Source organism: Beta vulgaris, chromosome 2 (assembly GCF_026745355.1).
Source record: "Beta vulgaris subsp. vulgaris cultivar EL10 chromosome 2, EL10.2, whole genome shotgun sequence".
Classification (NCBI taxonomy): Eukaryota; Viridiplantae; Streptophyta; class Magnoliopsida; order Caryophyllales; family Amaranthaceae; genus Beta; species Beta vulgaris.
This window is the reverse complement of record NC_079203.1, coordinates 13,725,223-13,752,436: the sequence shown is the minus strand read 5'-3', so window position 1 is coordinate 13,752,436 and position 27,214 is coordinate 13,725,223. Positions and strand designations below refer to the sequence as shown.

Below are 27,214 nucleotides of genomic sequence, written 5' to 3'. Positions count from 1 at the left end.
ATAATTTAACCGGTTAATCCTTGGGTCAAAATTCTCAAATGTATATGCAATCTTCCATCTATCAAACACTTCTAAATAAACTTTACAAGTGTTTTTCTAACCAATGGATGAGAATTGAGATAATGGCAAATTACTCAAAAGGGTCAACGAGTAGTTTACCTGCTAGCTTTCTAAAAAAATTTAACAAGTTTTTACAACTCAAGCATAAACATCAATGTACTACGACTAATTTTATTTTTTTTTGCTAATCAATGTACTCTGTCTATGATTCATTATGAAACAAATCATATTTTTTTTGTTGATGAATCTGAAAGGCTCTCTAATTAGCAAGAAAGACTAATTAATACTTCAAATTAACATCATTTAGCATAAGCATACTGCCAGGTAGCAATAGCAAGTGCATTATTTAAAGGAAAAGGATAACCTTAAGCATCATTTTCCCGAATGCTGTAAACCATATACTTCTATATTAATCCTTAGCTCAAATCAAATCCACCCATCTCTTTTTTTTTTTTCTCTCTCTCTTATCAAATCCCTCTTTTCGCTAAAACCCATAACCCAATAAAATTTGAAAAGTTGTTCATCATATTCGCGGTACAAAATTATATCCAAGGTCAGATTTATGTTTTTATCCTCTTTTCAAAATTTAGCGCTTTTTTTCAAAGTTACAAATAAAAGTTAGGACACCCTTATAACACAATTGACGTTATTTTGGGATATACGTATTAGTTATTATGACGCCGAAAAAATTAGTTCGGTTGATATCTGGGAAAACAATGTCGACTAGAAGGGAAGAAGGGGAAGAAGTGGAAGGATCAACATCGCCGTCGAATCACAAGAGGGATTATACGGTCGCGACGCCGCGGGAACGGCTGAAATCCTCAAGGGGAAAACAATTTGATAGGATGGTGAACGAGTTGAACCAAGAATCATCTCAAAGGGAGTTTTGCAGAGAGGGGTTTTTTAATGGTATTGTGGATCTTTATCATGGTCTTGCAATTCATCCTGACAACAACAGGTACAATATCTTTTACTTCATTGCACTTTATTTTAGAACAAATTGGTATGAACATGATCAAATACATCATGTGACAACTATAAGTACAACGGTGATTGGTTAATGAAAAGAAAATTTAGAGCTTCTTTTTGTCACCTATAGGTTTAATAGATTTTTGTGGAAGACAATAATTTTACCAACTTTTGTTCATAATAGGCAGTAGGCTGTAAAAATTAAAATTATGTGTTTGTGTCACATGCTTAAGTGGTCATTTGGTTTCATTTGTAAAGGATAACTTTTACGGCCCGTTTGGTAGTTGGTCATAAATGGTGGTAATGGGAATGAATTTGTGTGTAAATTTGTGAAAGATATCATTGTCCATTACCATGGTAATACTAATTTATCCTAAAGTGTTCACTTTCCTTCTTGAATTTTCATTCCCATCCAATACCACCTTGTAGGGTGGTAATGAGTGGTAATGAAAATTGCTTCTCCTTGGAGACAAAAACACAAGTTTAAGGGTGAGATTGCTTGTCCATGGGAAAAAATGCCTCCCCATAGAGATTTTAAGGGTGCTTCTCTAATAAAATTACACTTAAAATTCATTCCCATTACCGCAATTTATTAACGACTACCAAACGGGCCGTTAAGGAAGTTCTAATAGTAGTATGAATGAAGTTTTATCTTTTATTAGAACTTTGGAAGTAAACCAAGAACAATATAGAAGACAAAAAACTTAGAGAGAGAAAAACCAAAATCTCTCTAAAAATATCTCACTGAAAAGTGAAGTACAAACCCTAAAATTTATCTCCTGCGGCGCCGCTCCCTCACCCAATCAGAGCTAACAGTCCAGCCGCCCTCCATTTCCTCTGTAGATCTTCCCCTTACTGCCAAGTGTTAGTCATGCAAACACTCAGTTCGCATGAAAATTCTTCCACTCTAAGTTTCTGGGGTTAAACTGGTATAAATTATTTACCTCCCCTTACCTCCACCATTAATACCATCCCTAAGTAAATCCTCCTTTAACTTTCACCAACCTTCTTAAAGCATTAAAGATGCCTCCATTTCACCAAACATCTTCAGATTCCCACAATTCATCTCTTCCCCCACATTACCCTCGACTACAACGTATGGGAATCCTCATCCAACAACCAACTACGAATATTACACTTCCTTACATAAACTGGTCCCGAGCTGTGGTTGGAGTTTTCTTTGATACAGCCCCACCCACATCTAGTTTTGTTTATAATATCGTCAATAATCATTGGAACACACGTGAACCCATTCGTGTGCTTCGTACAGGGCCGTACTTTATCCTAGAATGTCAGAATCTTCTAGATAGAGATGCGATCCTCCACTATCATACCGTCATTATAGATGGGAAACCTATCACTTTTCGTGAATCATCCGACTCCCAAGTTCCCACATCCATCCAATTCCACATGGCGAAAGTATGGGTCCGCGTTCAAGATCTTCCATGGAAATTCCTTGAATCAGCATGGACCGTTCGCCTTTTAAACCATATAGGGTATGTGGAAGCCATTGATAACTATGGCTCAGGCCTTCCACTTGACCCCTACCTCCGTGCGAGAGTTGTGCTGGATCTCACTCAACCTTTGGTGCCAGGTTGCTTCGTCCCTTTGGAAGGTAATAGGGTGGCTTGGGTCTACTTCAGGTACGAGGGAATCTTCCGCTTCTGTAAAGAGTGTGGGCGAGTCGGACATAACACAGGTCGATGCAACATCTCCGCCTATGAGGCGCATCGGTTAATCCAACGAAGAGTGCGAGAATTTGAAGACGATGGAATGGCAGTTCTGCGATCCCAGGACGGTATCCCTCTCTATTCCAATATGATAAGGGGCCTCAATGATAGGTTTATCTATAGAAATCACCGGTTGAATCTCAGGCATGCTACCCCTTCCTCCCTTATCCCGGAACATGACCCGTATCTATACCCCTGGTACTATGCCCACTCAAACCCAGGTTGGTCTTCTTCTTCGGATGAATACGAGGATGCTTCCCCAGTTTTTCAACCTCCACCATTTCAAGGGTACTCGGATGACAACTCTCAACACCACACTAACCCGCCTCCCGACTTCTCCAACGACTCCTTACATCAACTTTCTGTGGCTGCTCTGCGGGAACGTTTCCTCTATCAAACTGAACCAGGTGAACGTTTCAGCCCGGACCCCCCATCCAGGGGTGTCATCAATCCGGTTGTGTTATCGGAGCAGTCTGATACTTCCCCTCTTGATCTCAATCAACCAGCCCTTCAAGCTACCAACTCTTGGGATGATCAGCTAGCCTCACCGCAAGTGGAATCACCTCACAAAGACCCGAACAGAAGGGTTTTTGGATCTTTGGGCCTTGGTAACTGGGCGCAGCGATCAGCCCAAGCTTTGGTCCGTCTGTGTGGCGTGCAAAGAGGACCCCGCCCAAATTCAGGTACTCTTAATATTTCTGACTCGGGTCTTCGCCCTATACATTCTGGTCCATATGTGAGCACAGGTACGTTAACAGATGTAGTACAACAAGGCTGGATGATAAGGGCCCCGCCGGCTCCGGACGAAGCGGGGCCTAGTAACTGGCTCCATCAATGTCGCCCTTCTGCCCAAAGTCCGAGTTCCCACCAAAGGATCATCTCAGGTCCGTTTGCGTCTCCAAATACTGAAGAACCTAGGGAGCTCCAGAATATCGAGAACATCATCAACGAACGGTTCAGGGTTTCGCCCCACCCAGCGTTGGATCCCTTTCTGCCTCCTAGGGACCCTCAGGCTGAGCTCTACTCCCCTACCAGTCCACTGCAATTCAACCAAGTGGGGTCAGGACCCTTAGATAGCCCGGTCTCACCTGTTAGTCAGCCTCCTTCTGCTCCGGCAATCGAGCACCCAGTTTCTGCCCAGGAGTTCAGTGGTAAGCGGAGAAGGGACCACCCTCTGCAGAGGTCTCAATCCCATGCGAGTTATTTGATTCCAGATCCGGATGTTCAGAAGGCTCGAATTAAGAGGAAAAAGCGCCGCCTTGAGGACTGGGAGGCAAAGGGTGGTTTTAACCTCTGGTCGGACTCTTCCCCACCTTTGTTTCGTGCTAAGGCTATGACTGACATTACTATGGCTGAAGCTTTAGGCGTGGTTCCTGAGGAGTTCTTGGGCAAGTTGGAAAAAAGGACTGCTCGTGTGTCCCCGGAGAGTCCACTTCCTTCCTGGTCTGCAAAGAAAAAGAAACTTCAGATCAATTCACTCGACCAGCCGTCCCAGGATCCGAACAGGCACTTCAGTGACCTCGTCGATGAGAAGGCAGAGGATATGGTTGTTTCAACCCACAACGGATCGGCTGATCCAGAACAGCCTCAGGTGGACCCATGAATATCATCTCTTGGAATTGTCGTGGTTTGAATTCCAGCGAAACCACGACAATCCCTTATCTGCGCTGGCTGGTCTCTAAGTATCGTCCATCTTTTTTGTTTGTTCAAGAAACAAAATGTAGCTTAGATGCTGTTAAACAAATCATGGTCTCTACTAGTCCTAGGTCAGTTTGTGGTTTAGATGCTCAAGGTTCTCGAGGGGGTTTAGCGGTGTTTTGTTGGGGCCCCTTCGACATGGATGTTGTTTGCCTTACGTCCAACTATGTTTTCTGTAAAATTATGGCTATGAATGGCAATGAATGGCATATTTTGTTCTTGTATGGGGAACCGCGTCATGACCGTCGCTTACTACTGTGGGAGGAATTGTTTTTACTACTTCAACCTTTCACCAGTTACGTTATTATCGGGGACATTAACCAAGTGGGTGCGTATGAGGACAAGATTGGTGGCACACCTTTTATCCGGGGTTGGGAAGACTTTAACTCCTGGATTCATTCCTTAGATCTACAAGATATTCCTTTTCAAGGGCCAAGGTTTACTTGGTCTAATAACCGCGAAAGTGAGGATTTGGTTATGGAAAGACTGGATCGTGCTTACGCTTCCCCGACCTGGCTGGCTGAGTTTCCCTCCACCATTGTCAATAATTTCCCGATTACTTCTTCGGACCATGCTCCAATCATGTTACGTTCGTCCCCCCCTTCCCCGTCTTCGTTTCGGCCTTACCAAGTGGAAGCTTGGTGCCTTCCGTTCTCGGCCGTTCGCAACATTGTTCAAGAAGCCCTCGTCCTCCACATTGTGGGGTCGCCTATGTATGTCTTAACCCGGAAACTCTCTATTATTCGCGATCGTCTGAAAGTGTGGTGCTTGGATCGCAAATTGTTTTGGGGCGTTAACTGGAATACTATTACTTCTGATCTTGTTTCGCAAAGTTCCCATATTGACTCCATTGCCCAGGGTGTTCGGGTCTTAGGTTCCCGAAAGAATCTAATGAATGAAGCTAACATTGCGTATTCCTACTGGCAACAACGCATAAAGGATAATACAATCAGATTTGGGGATTGCCATTCAGCACTTCTGTTCCAGCGAATCAAACCTCGGAAATGGAAAAATAACCTCTTTATGATTCGGAATATGGATGGGGAATGGGTTGATGATCCCAAAGCTATTGCGGATCTGGTTTTGGATCACTTTAAAGACATTTTGCAGGCAACCCCGCTGCCTAGTCCGGATGATATTACTCGGTGTGAGAATATTGATCAAACCCTACGTCAGCTGAACCTTCCCTCTCTTACCAATATAGAGGCTGATCTGCTTGTTGCTCCGGTCTCTGATTTGGAAATTCAAGAAGCTCTCTTCGACATCAATAATAGTAAATCTCCCGGCCTGGATGGGTTTCCGGCTTCCTTCTTTAAGTTTTATTGGTCCTCGATTGGAACGACTCTCATTCAGGCAGTGAAGCGCTTCTTTGAAACTGGGTATCTCTTGAGAGAATGGAATCAATCGTTGTTAATCTTGATCCCTAAGCAGGATCCTCCGGAAGAGGTGAACCATCTACGACCCATCAGTTTATGCAATGTTATCTACAAATGCATATCCAAATGCATGGTTAAACGCATGCAACCTCTTCTGCCAAAGCTTATCGATGACTATCAAAATGCGTTCATCCCCGGGCGCAAAATGGACGATAGTAAACTCCTGTCCCACGAAACCCTTCACATTATAAACAAGCAACGGAGTGGAACCCGTTACCTAGCCGCGCTAAAGTTAGATATGAATAAGGCCTATGATCGAGTAAGTTGGCTTTTCATTTTAAAAGTGCTTAAGGCCTATGGGTTTCCTGCCCCTTGGATTCATTTAATCAATCAGTGTATTTCGACGGTGTCTTATCGGATCCTCATCAACGGGGCAGCCTCCAAACCTTTTATCCCGCAATGTGGGTTACGCCAAGGGGATCCTCTGTCCCCTTACCTGTTCCTCTTCTGTATGGACATCTTCTCCCGTATGACATCGCTGGCAGTGGATCTTCGTAGATTTCAGGGTATCAAGCTTCGACGACAAGGTCCTATGATATCCCATCTATTTTTTGCTGACGATTCTTTGTTCTTTTTCAAAGCTACTGAGTCTGCATGTACAGCTCTCAAAAGCATGATCGATCGGTTTTGTTCCATCTCGGGCCAAATCCTGAACCTGCACAAATCATTTATCAAGTTTAGCCCTAATACGCCAATGGATACCCAACAATCTCTCAAAGCGATCCTTCGCATGGATTCGAAGCACTCCCTAGGGGTGTATCTAGGGGCTTCAGTGGATATCCAAGATTCTAGAATCCGTCATTTCACCCCCCTGCTCGACCTGGTCTCTAAAAAACTGTCGCAGTGGACGCAACGTTCTTTGAGTCAAGCTACTAAAGTCATTATTATTAACTCAATATTGATAGCGTCCCTGCTGCACCATCTCTCGATTTTCCGTATTCCCGGTGCCATTTCAAATAAGATTGATAGCCTGCTCGCTCGCTTCTTCTGGACTAATCAATATGGCCAAGGTATTCACTGGTGTCGCCGTAGCATCATTCACCTCCCTAAGGGGAGGGGGGGGCTAGGGATCCGTAACGTTAGGGCAATGAATGAAGCGCTTTTGATGAAGTCAGCCTGGCGGATCATGCATAATCCGCAGATCCTCGTGTCAAAAATTTATGCTAGGGGGCGCTCTATCTCAGATCATTGGCATGCTAGCAAGTCCAGTGTCTCCTGGGGAGAACGCAGTCTACGTTTTGCTTACAAAACTCTAATGCAACACTGTCCTTGGAAAGTCGGTTCTGGTAATAACATCAAAGTGGTTTCTGATAATTGGGTCTGTGGGAAACCGCCAGTTTGCCGTGATGAGATCCCCCTCAGGACCGTTGCTACGCTCAAGGTGGCCGACCTTGTGTGCCCACAAACGAAGGACTGGAATGTGAGAAAAATTTTTCAGCTTTTCGTCCCTACCAGTGCTCGTGACATTCTGGAAATTGAACTTCCAAAGTACACTAATCCTGAGGACTCTAGGTATTGGCCGTATACGGCTTCCGGTAACTACACCACGAAAACAGGTTACGATCAAGCTTTGCAACACCAGCAAAATGATATTTGTAGCATGACGAGCACTCAGCAGGAGCGGTTTTTTCGTATCCTCTGGAGCTTGAACATCATGCCAAAGTGGAAATTTTTCCTTTGGAAATTACACCATAATAGTTTGGCGACTGGAGCTAATCTGGTTCGACGAGGCATTGGGACCTCCTCAGCCTGCCCCATCTGCCTTGAGGATGTTGAGACTACTTGCCACATGTTTTTGACGTGCCCGCTAGCTATGGAAGCTTGGACCTCTTATACGCCTTTAACTCCCCCTGCGCCCAACCAGGGAGATTCGGTCTCGCCGTGGCTGGAGGTCCAAATCCTACGGCTCCACAGCTCGGAAGGCCTTGCGGGGCCGTTGCTCCCCAAGTTTGTGGGAACTTTATGGGCCATCTGGCTCACTAGAAATGGTCAAATTTTCAGACACATAAGGGCAAGCAAGGAAGCTTTCCAAAGTCATCTTGACACTGGTCAAAAGCAGCATATGGTTTTCACAACTCTTGACTTAAGTACCCTGTCTCCCGACATTGGTTGTGGGCCCCCGCCGGGTTTCAATTATGCTCACTTTGGCTCGCTCACTTTAAGCTATGCCCCCCTTATAATTCGGATTGATGGGGCTTGGGACAAGATCACACATCGTGCTGTGGCGGCCTGGGTGGCCGAGCTCCATTCTCATGTTTCGACTGCGCGCCAAGCGCACATGTTCAGATCGACGTCTGCGGTGCAAACTGAGGCCATGGCATGCTTTTTGGCTATCCAATGGGCGGTGTCGACTTCGGCGGGCAACATCATCATCTACACGGACTCCAATCTCTTGGGTCATGAAGGTCACCCGTGATGAGGTGGCTCCGGCCCACAATCTCGCCAAGAGGTGTAAGGAAATGGGAGTCCCTATCTTTGTTTCTTGAGCTGCTTTGTTTGCTTGTTTGTTTTGTACGTTTTCCCCGTTGTCAAAAAAAAAAAAAAAAAAAAAAAAAAAAAAAAAAGAACTTTGGAAGTATGGAAAGTTACTTGATTAAGGATAAGCGGTGAAAATTTCCGTTAAGTACGGAACTAATTACGATTTCGTAAATTATTTAGTGATTGAGGTGTTGCTTTGTCTTCATATTTTCGTAAATTATTTTCGTAAATTTCCGTTAAGTACGAAACTGAATATAAGTTGGGGAGAATAGGCCATAAGTAGTGTGTAACCGCACAAAGCTATAGAGAATTGAATAAAAATAATTACTGAATCATAGCAAAATCAGTTTAGTTGGGTAAATGTGAGTTAAATTGCGCAAATATATACTTCAATTTAAGTTAGGGAAAAGAAAATAAGCTAAACAATATAAATAAGTTGAGCCTAATAAGCCTCTCAAATAATAAGTTCAATAAAAATAAGTCCAGCAAAATTAAGTTAAGTTAATAAAAGAATAAGTTCAACAATTCACAATAAGTAGAGAAATATAAGTTAGTTTAGCAAGAATAAAGTTAAGTTAGCAAAGATAAGTTAAGTTCAGCAAAATAAGTTCATAAAAATAAGATAAGTTAAGGAGAATATAGCCTGAGTTAAAGAATGAGTGACAAATTTTAGTTCAATTAAATATCTATGCAATTAAGTAAATAATAAGTTATGTTTAATAAAAATAATTACTTAATAAAAAAGTTGAACACAATATGAGCGTAATGACAGTTATCTCATGTGGTACTTTTTTTTTTTTGATGTAAATAAGCGAAGCGCTAAGCGCAATAGTATAGACGGAATTCGATCCAAGTCTTGGTTATTATTTTATAAAACTTTTTCAACTAAACTAGATGAGATCTATATATCATGTGTTATATTACATCAGAGGTGAATATAGTTTTCTCAATGTGTAACGATATAAAACGTAATTTTAAAAAATGAAAATCAATGTGGAGCTTACAAAGATTGTATGATTGGGATTTTGCATCAACCTATTAGGCTATTACATATGTTTGTGCGTCCTGATGAAGTTCAAAAGGTCGCTTTTAAGTATTAAGGTGGGTCAGTGATTTTGCTCAATCTACTGAGACGTGGCCGACTAAACTTTCGGACTGCATGTGTCATGTGTCTCTCTCTCCCAGCTAAGACATCGGCTGTCCTTGCCATTTCAGATTGAACTTTGTATTTATGGCCAAAAATCGTATTCAATCTTATTCTAATCACATTTTTTTATGTGGCCGATGATGTCGGTATACAAAAAGAATTCAAGATTTCAACTTCATAGGGATATTATCTATTATCTAAAAGAGGTATATACGGAAGAAATTAAGAATAAACATCCGCCATATCATATATTTGCTCATATGGGGGACGAAAGGTAGATGGTGCCACTATCTTGCCATGCCATCATTGCAATGGTTGTTGCTAAATTATGGAGGAAGTCACAAAATTATGGTTATTCACTCCAAGCAAAAACGTCAGATATTTACAGCGCTACTACTGCTGCTAAATTATAGAACATCTACTTATCTGTTGAGGTAACACTAATAAGATAGGAAACAAACTTTTATCATACGAAAACTTTATGTAAAGATCTCGAATGGGTCGGATCCACTTGGATCTAGATCCAAATCCGTTTATTTTTTTTACAGCTCAGACCCCTTGGATCTAGATGTTTCAGATCCAGAACTAGATTCGTTGGGTCTAATGGGTTTACGGGTCCTTTTTAAATTTTAGTTTTCATCACGTTTTTCAATATATGTAATTAAATTGTTTAGTCGTAAGATATATATATATATATATATATATATATATATATATATATATATATATATATATATATATATATATATATAAGGTTCGTATTCGTGGGTAAAGTATTATCTAATTTTTTTAAAAAAATAACTCATAAAATCTTAAAATGTTACAACTTAAAAGTTACAAGACTTAGATGGAATCACAACACTAACAAGTTCACAAAATCATAACTCATTAAACCTTAGAGTTTAGATAATTTTTTTATAAAAATATTTAAATGGATTTACGGGTCGGATCTGACATATGTGAACTCGAACCTAGAACCGACTTTGGGACCCAGACCCACTCATTGGGTCTAAAAAGTCTAGACCCAAACCTTTATAAATGGATCGGATCCTGACTGGTCTAGGTCGGATTAAGAACCCATTGCCATCTCTAATCTCGAACACCCAGTTTAGACAATAGAAATGACAATTGGGCTTCATCTTATACTTTACTGAACACAAGGCCACAAGTTGGAGACTAGTGAGGAGATAGCCGTGGCAATGACGTCGGCAATAGGAAGCTTGTGGACAAGGAATATCAGTTCCAATATGCTTGGTGCGTATATGAAAGACATGAATAATATCATATGATTGTAACGAGAGAAAAGAAAAAGTTGGCTATACCCCAAGAAAAAAAAGAAAATATCTTAACCACTTAACTTCAGCACAAGCATAGGCCATGTATTGATTCTTAACTCGAGAAAAAGACTGAGACATTGTGATTTGCTTCTTGGTATTCCAAGAAATAAAAGATGTCTGAAGGAAAATAATTTACCAAGATATTTAACGTCTAGGAATGTTAGTGGGTTGAGTTAAATAGGAGAACTACCCCATCCTCGCCCTGAAGTCTGGCTGGTGGTGGGGCGGGGGTCGAAAAAAAATTGTACTTGCCAAAGGTGATGGGGCAGCGATGATTTTAGGTTGTACACGTGCTTCATCTCGCCTCGCTTTGTACATGTGCAATTAAAAAATGAATTCTTTATGAAGAAAAAAGAAGAAATTTGACATTTTGTCGGAGTGATTTGTTGTTGGATGTGTTAATTTTTTCAAGTTGATTTATTTGTCGAAGTGGAAGATTTAATTGACCTCTTCCTTATGTTTTTGTTTCTATGTAGAATGATATATTTTATGATTTTTATATTGAGCATTAAGTTGGGTTTTAGGCGAGGTGGGTTTGAGGTAGAGTTTTGACGGGTGTTGAGGCATGGAAGGTAGGGATTAGATTGGGTGGATATTGTGATGGGTGGTGGGGCGAAGATGGTTTTAGACTTGTACTTGGCGGAGCGGGAATGGAGATGGATTGTAGACCTGCCATGAGGATGGGGAGGTCGACCTCAACTCCGCCCTGTTGACAACCATACTAACATCAAGGTAACAAGCAACTAGCTCAATCTGAATCATCAGATGCATACAATTAATCTGAATCATTGAGTTTATACAATTAAAAAATCCGAATACGAATCCGAACTAATCCAACTTAGTTGCCAAATCTATTTCTATCGCACATCCAATTTATGTAATTTGTTTATACAAAGTTTATTGTGCATAAACAATTGAATTTGAAAACTGAAATGATTTTTACTTAAATTAGAAACAAGAAAAATGCTCCATGTACCCTAATTACTATGAATAAAAAGTTAAAATTTGAAACATCAATCAATAACTATCACTAGCTGCATGATCTTTCATCAAGAATCCAAATTAATACTCTATATATGCCTTAAAAACCTATTATATAGTTTAAAAACTAAGACAAATCTTTTGTATATTGGTAGAACATTTTCTATGCTCTATCATATATCTCTATTATATAAGGAAAGAGGGGAGCAATGATGTCCTCTTTTGAAATGCCAATTTTGCCCCCTTCTCTTTCTAAATTACAAAATAGTGTTTGTATTTTTGACTTTGCTAAATTTAAGAGCTGCCTATTTTTGGCAAACTGTATTCCTCCTTTTTTTTCCCTCAAAAAGATGTTACCATATCCAGTTCCCACAGCCACAGTCAAGAAAAAAAATATTTCGTGCCATATATCATACAGGTTGCGGGGATTCGATTATGGGCTTATAAGTACACAATACTACGATCTAATAATTTTTTATAAGAAGAGAAGCTCCAAACAAAAGAGTGAAAAAACTAAAATAAATTTAAAACGCTAATAACTTAATAGGTCATGATTAGATTAACAACATTCGCGCATTTTCAGAATATTATTATGTTCGCAATGACATTTTCTGAAATTTTCAATGATATATAATTTTTTTTTCTAAAATGTTCAAAATTTGACTCTTATGCCGAAGAAAATCGAGTTGCTGTTTCGAAAAAAAAAATTCAAGCACGCATCGCGTGCAAAAAATTCTAGTGTCAAATAAGAGAGAATATAGTGTACTATATAGAAGTAGGAAAGTCTAGCTAGAGATATAACTATCATAGGCAACTTCTTTCCCCTTTCATTATTTCAATTTCACCATATAAACCTCTATTTATATCAATTTCGTCCAAATGATGGCTCTTACTCATCAAAATTTTTTTAAGACTTGAACATTTTCGAGGTAAATAGCCAATTTCAAGTTTAGGGTTATCGATTTTGACATATCTCGTTACAAGTTCGATTTTTTGTCACTTTAAAGCTCATATGGCCTGTCTAGGGGTGATAATAAGCCTGCCGTATTCGTGAACAGTTCGGGTTTCACTTGATCAAAGTTTTGTCAAAGCTCGGCTAGATGTGGCTCGACTTGGGTTCGAGTTTGGTTCGGCACCTCAACGAACCGAACTAATTTATGACGGGCTCTGCTCGAAAAGCTCGTGAAACAGGCTCGAGTACTTTTTTATATATTAACAATTTTATTATCAAAGAATAATCTCAAAAAAAAAACAAAAATATTCAAAAAAGAAATATAAAGAAGTTGAGTAAACTAAAGATAGTAGTAGTTCAAGCTTGTCTGTGAACAGCTTGATAACGGTTCGGTCAACGCTTGGTCAAAGTTCGACTCGATTACAGCTCGGCTCGTCAAGTTTCCAGCTCGCCTCGAGTTCAAATAAACTTAAATAAACACGAGCCGAGCTAGCAAGAGATCGGGCTCGACTCGAGTGATAAACATTCCTAAGCCTGACGGCCTCACCTGTAGATTTGAAATATGTAAAGAGCCTAAGCATTAGTATTCTATCTTACTACATCATGTGAGCTGCACATGTTATATTGCTTAGGTGTCTAGTCATGTTTTGTCTTTATATGTAATCTTTCTAGGGATTGATTCCCTCAGTTGTTCTCTCCAATATATAAGGAGAACTAGGTTGCTTGTAATAGACAACACAGGAGAATATAATACACAAAAAGGTTGTGCCGTCATTGAAGGCCACAAACCTAAAAATCCTATCTTGCCCATTGCCATTAACTGTCAGCAGCATTCATCCTCTCTCATTAAACTTCTCTTCATGGTATCAGAGCTGAGAGGTAAGTGACGAATCTGTTAAAAGTTATTTCTTTGTGCATTGCAAGATAGTGTAAAGTTTGTATCTTTGAATGTCTATTGAAGAAAAGCATCTGTAGACTTCTGTAGTTCTTCAAAGTTTAAAACTTTTCGCTCACAAACCTAAAAAAAAAAAAAGAAAATATGGCTGGAGGTGACAACAGCAAAACTACTATAGAATGTAGTAGCCCTCTGTATCTTCACCCTTCAGATGGTCCTAACACTTTAAAAGTAGAACCACAGCTCACTGGGACTGTAGACTATAGACCATGGAAGAGGTCCATGGAAATCTCTCTTGCAACCAAGAGAAAACTTGGTTTTGTCACTGGTGCTTTGACAAAATCAAGTACTGACCCTGTGTTGAAGGAAGCCTGGGAAGCCTGTAATAATATGGTGACAGCTTGGTTGCTTAACAACATGAGTGAATCCATAAAAAGATCAGTCATGTATATTAAGTCATCTAAGGAAATCTGGATGAGCTTAAGAAACAGGTTCACTGTGAGCAATGGTAATAGAAAATACAGGTTGAACAAAAACACCTATGAAGTAAAACAAAATGAAAGACCTGTGTCAGATTACTACACAGACTTAAGAGTTCTCTGGGAAGAAATTGAGTCTATGAATGACTATCCACCTATTACAAATGTTAACTCTGAAATTACTGCTTACATAGAAGCAATAGATCAACAAAAAGAAGAACAGAAATTGTTTCAATTTCTCAATGGGTTGGACTCAGGCTATGGAGCTCTAAGGAGTCAGATCTTACTTATGAGTACTCTTCCAACTGTAGAGACAGCTGTTTCAATGGTCCAGCAGGAAGAGTCTCAAAATGAATCTTTGGGAAAAGAAAAGGAGGAGAGTGCTGGTATAGCTCTCTACAGCAAAAATGAAAACAAAACGTTTTGCACAGTGTGTAAGAAAACCAACCACACAGCTGATAAGTGTTGGTTCAAGATAGGTTTTCCATCTGGGAACAACAAAAACAAGCAGAACAAGAGCTTTGAAAATGCTCAGGAGAGGGGAGTTTATCATGGGAAAGGAAGAGCTCAGGGAAACTATGGAGGAGCCAATGCAAAGAAGAAGGGTGTTTACAATGCTCAACTGAATGCTGGGAGCACTGAGCTTGCTGCTGCTATTGCTCAACAGCTTCAGAGTATGCTGAAACTGAGTGGAAGTTCAAGTAATGCAGCTGCAAAACAAAATGATGACACTGATGAAGAGCTTGATAACCACTTTGCAGGTATGATATGCTGTCACTGTGTTAGTAATGCAGAAAGTGCCTGGATCATAGATTCAGGTGCCTCTGACCATATGATAGCTAATCTGGAGAAGCTTCACAATGTGAGGCAATTGTTGCATAAACCTAAAATAAATTTGCCAAATGGAGGAACAGCCTATGTAACACACGTTGGAAATGTTCATCTCTCAAATGGAATTGAGCTGAGAGAAGTTTTGTTTGTTCCTGATTTTAAACAAAACTTATTGTCTGTCCAAAAACTTTGTGAAAATGATAATTGTTCAGTAATTTTTTACAAAGATTACTGTGTCTTGCAGGATTGCATCACACAGAAAACTAAAGACATAGGGACTGCCACTGGTGGACTTTACCATCTTCAAAACCAGCCTTTCTCAAGTCAAGACCCAAGCCTCTTTTTCAGCTCAAACACAACCCAAGCAAAGAAGCCTAAAGTGTTCAAGAAATTTAAGGCAAATGTTAGCCAAATTCCTCAAACAAGTGTTAGTAACACTGTAAAAAGAGAACAAAATGTAGTTGATTGTTCTGGAAAAATTGTTTTTGTCAATGACTATCCTTGTAATGCTTTGTTGTCTTATAATGCAAAGTGTTCTGATTACTCTTTATGGCATGTTAGACTTGGACATGCTTCTTTAGGCAAGCTTAAGCATATTACATGTTTAAAAGATCACATCAAACAACACAACTCTGAAATTTGTCTTTCTTGTCCTATGACAAAACTAACAAAATCTCCCTTCTCTCCCAGTGAAACCACAGTGGCAGGTCCTTTTGATCTTATACATATAGATATATGGGGCCCTTACAAAGTTGCTTACAAAGAAAAATATAGATTCTTTTTAACTATAGTTGATGACTATACTAGGGCAACTTGGGTTCATCTTCTTAAAAACAAATCTGATTCTTTTGCTACAATCAAGGAATTCTGTACATATGCAAAGAATCAATTTGATAAGAATGTTAAGATCATCAGGTCTGATAATGCTCTTGAATTTAAGGATCAAGACTGTATTGCTTTGTTTATTGAAAAGGGTATTGTTCATCAGACTAGCTGTGTTGACAGACCACAGCAAAATGGAGTGGTAGAGAGAAAGCATAGGCATCTACTTGAAATAAGTAGAGCCCTGAGGTTTGGTGCTGGATTAAGCTTGTCATATTGGGGTGATTGTGTCCTTGCAGCTGCCTATATTATAAATAGGTTACCATCTCCTGTAATTAAAAACAAGACTCCCTATGAAATGATGTATGCCAAGCTACCTGATTATGATCATCTTAAGTGCTTTGGTTGTCTTGCAATGGCCTATAATCCAGATAGAGCAAAGGATAAGTTCAAGACAAGGGCTGTACCTTGTCTGTTTTTGGGATATCCTACAACCCAGAAGGGTTATAAGCTTCAAAATCTTCTCACAAAACAACAGTTTGTCTCTAGAGATGTTCAATTTTATGAACATATCTACCCTATGCTTAAAACTCAAACACATAACCTTATGAACCCTGTTCCTATTCCACTTCCTTCACAACACTCTCCTGTAGACATCTATGATGACTCTACATTGACTACACTCAATGACAATATGGAACCTAACCTTGCCCAACCTGAAAATCAAGCCTTACCTACACCAACACCAACACCTAGCCCTGAAGCATCACCTGTTCAACCCTCACCTGAACCACTGCCCTTGAGAAAATCTACCAGAGTATCAAGGCCTCCTGGGTGGTTAGATGACTTTGTTACAGCTCATACAAACAACAATCAACCAGGAGTGGTCTTGCCTTCTGTGACTACCAATGTCACTGAGCATTTTGTAAACATGGTAAGAAAAATCAATGAAACTGAAGAGCCTCAGAATTACTATGAAGCAGCTGCTCAACCAGGCTGGGTTGAAGCAATGAATAAAGAGATTGAAGCATTAGTAGCCAATGACACCTGGGTGATCACCACATTGCCAAAGGGAAGAAAGGCTATTGGATGTAGGTGGGTATACAAAACTAAGTATAGAGCTGATGGAAGTGTTGAAAGGAAGAAGGCAAGGCTAGTAATTCAAGGGTGTAATCAGAAGAAAGGGGTTGAATACACTCACACATATGCTCCTGTGGCTAAAATGAGCACAATTAGAGCATTGCTAGCTGTTGCTGCCATGAATAAATGGCATACCTGTCAGATGGATGTGCAAAATGCATTTTTGCATGGTGATTTGCAAGAGGAGATCTACATGAAGATTCCATTAGGCTATCATGAAGCTACCCCTTATGCAAATGAGAGGGAGTTTGGAACACAAGTGTGCAAATTGAAGAAAGCATTGTATGGCTTGAAACAAGCACCTAGACAGTGGTTTGCCAAACTGTCAAGTGCCTTGTTTTCATTTGGTTTTGTTCAATCTCATGCAGATCATTCTCTGTTTATTCAAGAGAAGGGTGATTCTTTCACTGCTGTCTTAATCTATGTTGATGATCTACTTATCACAGGCAACTGTAATCAGGCTATTTCTACTCTAAAACATCTCTTGAGTACCCAGTTTCACATGAAGGACTTGGGAAATCTGAGTTACTTCTTGGGCATGGAATTCATCACATCTTCACAAGGCATATTTGTATCTCAAAGAAAGTATACTCTAGATATACTGAGGGAGTATGGTGTTGACAAGCAAAAGCCACTCAAACTTCCCTTAGATGCTCATCTTAAACTTGAACCTAACAAAGGAACACCCCTTCCTAATCCTGAATCCTATAGGAGGCTCATAGGTCAATTGATCTATCTCACTATATCCAGACCTGACATTGCATTCTCTGTACAACTTCTTAGTCAATTTATGCAAGCTCCTACTTCTACTCATATGCAAGCAGCTAGAAGGGTTCTAAGATATCTCAAATTGGCTCCTGAACAAGGTATCTTGCTTGCTAGCAATACTGCAGCTACTCTTACTGCCTATTGTGACTCTGATTGGGCTTCATGTCCATACTCTAGAAGGTCTACTACTGGGTATTGTGTTCTTCTAGGATCCTCTCCTATTTCATGGAAGAGCAAGAAACAGACTGTTGTAGCTAGATCCTCAGCAGAGGCTGAGTATAGAGCAATGGCTCTCACTACATGTGAAGTGACTTGGCTTATGTCCCTTCTCAAAGATCTAGGCCTGAAGAAATTACAAACTGCTGCCCTGAAGTGTGATAATCAGGCTGCTCTCTGCATTGCTGCTAATCCTGTGTATCACGAAAGAACAAAACACATTGAAGTGGACTGTCACTTTCTCAGAGAGAAAGTAGCTCAAGGGACCATTAAAACATCCTATGTCCCTTCTAAGGAACAACTAGCAGATGTTCTCACCAAAGCGCTTCCTGTTCAGCAGCATAACAAGCTTCTCAGCAAGATGGGAGTGCAGCTTTCACCTCACTCACATCTTGAGAGGGAGTGTAAAGAGCCTAAGCATTAGTATTCTATCTTACTACATCATGTGAGCTGCACATGTTATATTGCTTAGGTGTCTAGTCATGTTTTGTCTTTATATGTAATCTTTCTAGGGATTGATTCCCTCAGTTGTTCTCTCCAATATATAAGGAGAACTAGGTTGCTTGTAATAGACAACACAGGAGAATATAATACACAAAAAGGTTGTGCCGTCATTGAAGGCCACAAACCTAAAAATCCTATCTTGCCCATTGCCATTAACTGTCAGCAGCATTCATCCTCTCTCATTAAACTTCTCTTCAAAATAAGAGTTATCAAATAAGCCAAATATTACCTCATAGGCTCATATGATGGGTGAATGTTTTCCTTTTGAGACTTAATTAGTGCAGTTTAATTACTAAAAACTAACAATGCCGCGATTAAATGACTCCCCCAATGAATTTATTGTGTAAGAATTTGCTACGCGATCCACCACAGTAATTGCCAAAAAGATGACTACATAGATTTGGGAAGAATTTATAATAGTATTGGGTTTAATTAGATTACGTTTACATGAATTGACATTTTCGTATTCTTTTGATGATTCCATGAGATCGTTGTTGGTTTACACATCCGACTTTTTCTTTGGTTTAGAGCAACTCCAATGGTGAACATTAGGGACTTGCTAGCAAATAAATAAAAAGTTAAGCAATTAGCCTAACTATTGAAGTGAGTAGCTAGAATTTCATTTGCTAGCCAATGTAGCTTAACTAAGCCAATTGGCTTAAGCTAAAATTGTGGGCCCATGTGGGAATTTTGGTGAACAATTTCTATACTATTCTCTAAAAAAAACTATCTTACTTCAATTGGGACCTACTCATATTGGCTAACCATTGGGGGAGTTTTGGCTTAAAATGGAGTTAGCTAGAAAAATCTATGTGTCACTCTAAGCCAATTTTCATTTTGCTCTACCATTGGAGTTGCTCTTAGGGGTCTTTTTTATTTGGAGTTTACATGGCATAATCCGGCTAGGATTGAATCAAAGATGACACGACAGTAGAGTCTAGAGACATGAATTAAAATATTTGTATTGGACAGCAATCAGTACATGACAGCTAAATCTTTGACTGAAATTTCGGAAGAAGTGTATTGTCAACCACACTAGCACATGCGAAAAATTAACTAATGTAAAAAGAAAAACTAAAACTTAATATCTAATTTATATATATTTTTTATTCGGTAATTAACTAGCTCAAAGGTTCAACCCTCGTGATCTAGGGGTAAGAAGAGGATCGCAACTCATAAGAAAACATCGAGAGACTGAAAACTAGGGATTTATAACTAGAGGCATAAATCCACACAAACACCCTAAATATGAGGTTGATGAGAATCGAACTCCCGACTATGAGAATCTAATTCATACGACTTCTTATTTTTTATTTTGTGATCTTTAATTATAAAAACGCTACTTAATAAACAAAGTTTATACATTTTCGAGATGAGAGGAAGTTTCTCAAGAGGAAGTTGACAATCGAGACAATTTTTTTTAATTACCACATCATCTGATTTATCAAATACAGATAATGATATTTGAGAAGGATGTGCTTTGTGTAAGAGGAAAACAAAGTATTGTTATCCGTATGTTTCATTAGGACTTCGTTTATTTTGAAAGAAAAAGATTTTTAGTATTTTTCATTGTTTGGTTAGATAATAGTTTTAAAAAGGAAAACTAAATTGGAAAAATATTTTTCATCTTTTTGTAAACATTTTTCTTACATATTTGAAGGAAAAATCATTCTCCTCCATTCTCTCATTTGCAACATCTCCATTTTCATCTTATTAACTTATCTGTTTTCCATCAAATCGAACAAAGAAAAATTCATTCGTGTTAATATCTTTCATGAACAATCATTTTCTACGGAATATGTTTTCCATTAAACCAAACGGTCCTGGATAGTTACACTTTGATTTTGACACTATTCATATACATCAGTTTGACCACCGTTACATTTGTATATATACTTAAGTTAAATATAGTCACATGTGAACTTGCCGAATTTGTCTAAATGTATATTTAAATATCTATTTTATGTTCACTGAGTGTGTAATATTTTTTAGGAGCTCAAGTACGTAATTTACTAACTAGCAATAATTCACTGAGCATTTGAGAAAGCATAGAGTTAAATTGATTATTGATTTGTGATTGTAAATCCAAGCAGCAAAATAATGTTGCGGGATGGCCGAGCACAAACTAGTGACGTACTAGTACTGCTGCTGCATCTGCAGTCTGCACTACTGCTTTTGTTAGACAAAAAAGGGTAAAACTGATACAAAGGAATGGCACCATAATGGCCCAATGCAGGTGGTACAGGGCATGGGAGAAGTTCATACTATTATGGGCAATTTACTCTTCATTCTTTACACCTTTGGAGTTTGGATTCTTTACTGGACTTCCTAAAAACCTATTAGTCTTGGACCTTGTTGGACAAGTTGCTTTCCTTGTCGACATTGTGCTTCTATTCTATGTTGGATACAGAGATAGAAAGACTCATCATATGGTCCATCAGCGTCGTGCTATTGCTTTCAGGTGCCTACAATTAATTTAATGTATCGCATCTGTGACTTTAATCTTAACCATTAGGCCAAGACATCTTTGGTGACAATATTCTACTTTGCAGGTACTTGAAATCAACTTTTATGCTTGATTTGCTAGCTTGTATGCCATGGGATCTTATTTACAAGGTAATTCTAATAACCTTCTCTATATTTGTCTTTCTTTTTCTTGGCTTGCTTTCTTATACTAACCTCACAATTCACATCATTTAAGCTTTTGACCATTATGAGCTAGCTCATTGATCAAGTCCTTGACTTGCATGAGGTCTTGGGGACAATTACGATTTTCGCTTTCATGTGTGTGTGTGTGATTTTTTTTACATTACAAAGACATAATAAAGCTAAAAAAAGTAGATATTTATAGAGAAGAGACTAACAATTGTTGGCTCGTTTGATAGGTGATAATATACAAAGCTAAAATATCAAATATTATTTGATTTATATGAGCAATGTATATTAACTATCTTTTTGCATCATTGAAAGAATAAATCATTTGAAGAAATGATTTCTCATATGACGTTTCATGTTAGCCAATTCTAAATCATTTTGGGATTAAGGCTTTATTCGTTGTTGTTGTCGTTGGAAGAATAATTTTCTATCCTTCACAATCTAAAAAATGGAAAATGGCCACTTTAAAAGGTTATTATTTACCTCACAACAAAACTGTCCCTAATATACCATTTAAGCTTTACCTTTGTTGACCAACGTCGTTTCTGTTTTTGCTAAACTTGATCATGCATTCATGCGTTTACAATTAAAATGGATTTTCAGTATGGTACTACTACAATTTTCCCTTGCAACTTACAAGTCATCTAGCTTAAAAGTGATCAATGAAATGTAGAGTTTGATTAGATCTAATTGCAATGTGTTTTGTCAGGCAGCTAAACGGAAAGAAGCAATGAGATACTTGTTATGGATCAGGCTGTGTCGAGTTCGCAAGATTACTTACTTCCTCCACAAATTGGAGAAGGATATAAGGATCAACTACCTTTTTACTAGGATAGTGAAACTTCTTGTTGTTGAAATCTACTGCACGCATACAGCAGCTTGCATTTTCTATTACTTAGCCACCACAGTTCCTGAACGCGAAGAAGGTTACACATGGATTGGTAGTTTAACGTTGGGAGATTACAGTTATTCCAACTTTAGGGAAATTGATATTTGGAAGAGGTACACAACATCTCTATATTTTGCCATCGTCACCATGGCTACTGTAGGTGAGTTATTTATTTCAAGTGCTTTTGTTTTTTCTTCTTTTGAATTGATATGAGACTATGTATTGGCTTTTAAGGCGTCATGCCAAATCATAAGGGCATCATAACTAGTACTCAAAGTATAGAAGTTAACTATAGTAACTACACAATGTGATACTACTCCCTCCGTCACAAATACATTAGTTTGAACACTTATCATGCACATAGTTTTAGGAGCAAGTTGTCGATTTATTAAAAACTTTGATGTGGTAGATTTTATTCGATATGTAACCTTCTAAATACCAGTGGGATTGTCCACAAAATTGTGAGACACCAATCCTAGTAGATCTCTTGCAAGATGCTTAAAAAATTTGGTCTCGTATTAATTTCTTCCTTACACATTTCTTTGCACAATTGAATCAGTAAAGAGATATGAGTATATCCTACTTAATTCCCCAAAGGTCACTAACTCAACATATTAACTATTAATTAGCTAATGTCAATTCTTGATACACGAGACTTTAACTCTAGGAGTTGTTATGTCAATTATGAAGTTGTCAGTGTCATTTTCTAAGTGCCAATGTCATTTTAACTAAATGACTACTAATTAAGAATTAGCTAATGCAAAGTTTTCAAGTCTTTTGCGTCATTATAATAAGTGACTATGTATTCTCCAACCAGCTCGCACCACAAGCATGGTGCCTACCTAAGGAGGGGTCACACAAAATACATACAAACATATATTATGCATATGTATGCTGGACAAATCATGATCCTGATTATGTCTTAATCATGAGTAGTCTCTAGAATCAGTCAGGATTGTCTCAATATTTTTGTTATATTGCAGGTTATGGTGACATACATGCTGTCAATCTGAGGGAGATGATATTTATTATGATTTATGTCTCTTTTGACATGATTTTGGGTGCTTATTTGATTGGTAATATGACAGCATTGATAGTGAAAGGTTCTAAGACAGAAAAATTTAGGGATAAAATGACAGATGTAATGAAATATATGAACAGAAATAGGCTTGAGAGGGGCCTCTGCAATCAGATCAAAGGTCATTTGCGTTTACAATATGAAAGTAGTTATACTGAGGCGTCTATTCTGCGAGACATTCCCATATCTCTTCGAGCTAAGGTAATGTACAAAAACATATATAAGTTATTTTAAGTTACACTGATACCTTTTATGTGCATCCTTGAGTGCCTGAGAACATTCCCATATCTAAGGCCTTTGGTTATGTCAAAAGTTGTTAAAATTCATTCAACATTACTCCTTTCATGGATATTAAGGAGTTCTCCACTTTTATAATTAAAAGGATTCTATGCGAGCACATACATTTAGGATATATTATCATATGCACTCTAATGGTGATTTCGCTGCTTATGAGTTATGCCTATGTCTAGTTACCAATCTGAGTAGCCAACGATTATGTTGCATACATGTTTTCTTTATTTGAACTCATATATTGGCCGTTCAAGTCTCTGACAAATTACATGTGTCTGTGTCACGACTTATGCCTATCGTGCTAACTAACTATATATGTTGTATGTGCAGATTTTTCAATCATTATATAGACCATACATTGAAGAATCTCCTCTCTTTAACGGATGTTCTTCAGAGTTTATTAATCAGATTGTAAGCACCAATATCTTACCCCTAGTATGCATTCTTGAATCTCTAGTAAAACACAAGTTATGCATGTGTATACTTAAGAGGGCTGCTTATTCCTGGTTACTATTGTAAAGTTCAAGTAGAAAGGAGGCTCTTGCATGCTGTGCTTCTTAGAAATATGTGGTGTCCCTGGTAAAAAGAAGAACTAAAATCCACCCACATGATGATCATTTCTAGAGGTCCAGAGTTCTTCTCCTTAAATATTGAGGTGCAGGTTGTTGGTCATGATACTTGTTTAACATGCTGCTTAAAGTTTGACTAGGAGAATTTTCTCATGAAGATACAATTTCTGAGTAACTTTTTTTTCGTGATTTTTCAATATGTTCATACACTTCTGGAAAGATTTTTGAACTGATCTGCACATTGGTGATGATTTTGTTAGGAAAATTCTTGAAATTTCTTAAGCTTATAGATCTTTAAGTAACAATGAAGAAAGTTGTCTATGTGCCGCTTTTAGCAATTTTAGGACTTTCAGAGAGATCATAATTTGAAATCATCTGAATAAGATGTTTTATCTATGCGCTTGATCTTGCAGGTAATTAGAGTCCATGAAGAATTTTTTCTTCCCGGTGAAGTGATCTTGGAGCAGGGAAATGTCGTAGATCAACTTTATGTTGTTTGTCATGGAATGCTGGTATGCCATACATTGTTACACATGCTACTATCTTCCTTTTTACCGTTTACTTTTCTTCTTGTGTTGTTACAATTTTTCATAATGAACTACAAATAATTAATGGTAGATTGTGACTCTGATTTGATGTTGGATGCAAAACTAAAGCTATAGCTGATAAAAACAAAGTCAGCTTCAATGTGTTGTTCTTACTTTTCTGTCTCAAACAAGTATTAGTTTCAGATGGAGGTTGTAGGATTTGACCAATCAGTTGTTGTTCTTGCTTTACAGGAGGAGGTAAGCATTGGGCAAGATGGGTCAGAAATGAAGGTTTCAATTCTTCAACCTAATAGCACTTTTGGACAGATTTCCATTTTTTGCAACATCCCTCAATCGTGTACAGTTCGAGTTCTTGATCTGTGTCGGCTTCTGCGAATAGACAAAGAGTCATTAAGCAATATTATTGACATATACTTCAATGACGGGAAAATAATCTTTAACAATCTCCTTAAGGTAATAAGAGGGGCATTCTTTTTCTCAAATGTAGGCTTATTATATATCAGAAGAAACTCAATTTTGTAACTTATGTTGATGAAATTCAGCAATTCAACTTTAGCTAGGTACTAACTAAAGAGCACCAATAATGTGTTAACTTATTTTTCTTTAATGTGATAGGGGAATGATGGAAAATACAACTTAAGCCAAGTTGAATCTGATATCGCATCTCACATAAGGAAACAAGAATCAGAACTTGCTCTCAAAGTAAATAATGTAGCATATCATGGTGATCTATATCAGCTGAAGACTCTTATCAATGGAGGAGCTGATCTTAAGAGGAAAGATTATAATGGAAGAGTTCCACTGGTATGATATAGATAGTAAATATTTATTGCACTCCCTTGCATTTTCTGATATAGATAGTCCATTATTTCCGAAATTATTTGCATATGGTTCCATGCTGTTCTCATCTTATACCTATCATTACCTTTTCATTTCCTTCGTAGCCTTTGTTTATTATCAAGACTCTTGTGCTTTAACTTGTGGTTTACACTTTACATTGCCAAACAAAAGAATTTATTGATAGATTGATTGCTATGTAATAATGATATAATTTCCATTGGCCTCAGCATGTAGCCGCATCAAGAGGACATGAAGCTATTGTTTTATTCCTTATTCAAGAAGGAGCTGATGTCAATATATTAGGTGATTTTAGCATTTAACTTCTTTGCTAATTGCTATAAACTCAACTAGGCTCTTTTGTAACAACGTCACTAATTATTTTTATCAACAGATGATTTTGGAAATACGCCCTTATTAGAAGCCGTAAAAAATGGACATGACGAGGTTGCTGCGTTGTTGTACAAAGAAGGAGCAAGAATTGATCTAAAAAATGCTGGATCATCTCTTAGCACAATTGTCCTAAGCGGAGATGTGGAAGTTCTTAGAAGGATGATAACTAACGGAGTAGACCCGAACTCGAGAGATTATGATCTTAGAACTCCACTTCATGTTGCTTGTTCTCAAGGGTTATATTTGATGGCAAAGCTGCTGGTAGAGGCTGGAGCTAATGTTTTGTTGAAAGACAGGTAAATCTAAAATTGTCAATTGTGACAAAGTTCTATGAAGTTTATAGTTTAGATATATGTTTTGTTGTTTCACTTGTTAACATGTACATAAACTAAATTGATTAGGACATGTAAAATGATGCATGATTTTGCACTAAACACTAAGGTACTTGTAATCGTTATAAAGCTATGTATTTTGCAGACAGGGTAAAACTCCAATGGACGAAGCCCGAATGTGTGGACATAACAATTTGATAAAGCTTCTTGAAGATGCAAAGTTAGCTCAACTGTCTCAATCTTCTGCTGACATTGAAGATATGTCTGGTAATCAAATGGTTAATAATGTCAATATATATTGATTTCATGTTGCCACTTTCATATTCCCCAAACCCCTCACATAAGAAAGATATATAAAGATGATTACTGCAAATAAGTATTGTCTGAGTGAACTTTTTTTCCTAGATGGCCTTTTCTAAGGTCACTAAAACCATCATACGCTTCACTTAATTTGTATACTTGCCAATATATAACTATGATCAATTATTTCTTTAATTATTCATCAATCATCATGAAAAAAAATAATAAAGAATACTTTTTAAAAAAAAAAATTACGTGGAGATAAATTCAACATCTTATATGCTAACATTGGTTTTTATACACCAATGAAAAAATATGGTCAAAGTAAAGTCCATACACAATCTAAAAGTCAATATGACATCTATTTGAAAATAGAACGTGTTACATATATATAAGAATTTATCTTTATTAATTTAATCATATCACTTTCTTGCAGACAAGACACTACATAAGAAATGTATAGTCTTCCCATTCCATCCGTGGGAAACCAAAGAGAACAGAAGAACAGGGATTGTATTATGGGTTCCACGTACGATTGATGAATTGGTTAAGATAGCATCAGAAAAGTTAAACTTCCCAACTGGTTCTTGTATTTTATCTGATGATGGCGGTAAAATACTTGATGTAGATTTGGTTGACAATGGTCAGAAGTTGTATCTTATAAGTAAAACAGAATAGGTTATTTTGAACTTCTTTTCCCCATCTTCATGTACAATAACTGGTGGTTTCTTTTTACCAAGGATGTCTTGGCCAAGTGGTTAAGATTGAGGTGTTCTGAATGATAGGTCATAGGTTCAAATCTCCCCTCCCTTTCTCTATACTTTGTACCACTTTTGTGACTCACATGAGTAAAAAAACTAGTGGTTTCCTTTTTCTTTA

The 27,214-nt window shown here is 38.0% G+C and overlaps 1 protein-coding gene across 5 annotated transcripts; it reads left to right on the top strand.

Moving 5' to 3' along the window:
• On the top strand, positions 1-27,214 carry LOC104887294 (potassium channel SKOR). Of its 5 annotated transcripts, XM_010671906.4 has the most exons (14): positions 1-613; positions 730-1,018; positions 20,680-20,904; positions 20,996-21,059; positions 21,808-22,147; positions 22,971-23,266; positions 23,687-23,767; positions 24,339-24,437; positions 24,705-24,926; positions 25,089-25,277; positions 25,541-25,616; positions 25,705-25,999; positions 26,181-26,302; positions 26,772-27,214. In XM_010671906.4, the coding sequence occupies exons 2-14, from the start codon at positions 735-737 to the stop codon at positions 27,011-27,013; spliced, it is 2,535 nt and encodes an 844-aa protein (XP_010670208.1). In that variant the 5' UTR covers positions 1-613; positions 730-734; the 3' UTR covers positions 27,014-27,214. The 5 variants fall into 5 exon arrangements, with proteins under 5 accessions (XP_010670208.1, XP_010670209.1, XP_057248488.1 ...); XM_010671907.4 differs by lacking the exon at positions 1-613 and having other exon boundaries at positions 880-1,018; positions 20,537-20,904; XM_019247987.3 differs by lacking the exons at positions 1-613; positions 730-1,018 and adding an exon at positions 10,313-11,587 and having other exon boundaries at positions 20,537-20,904.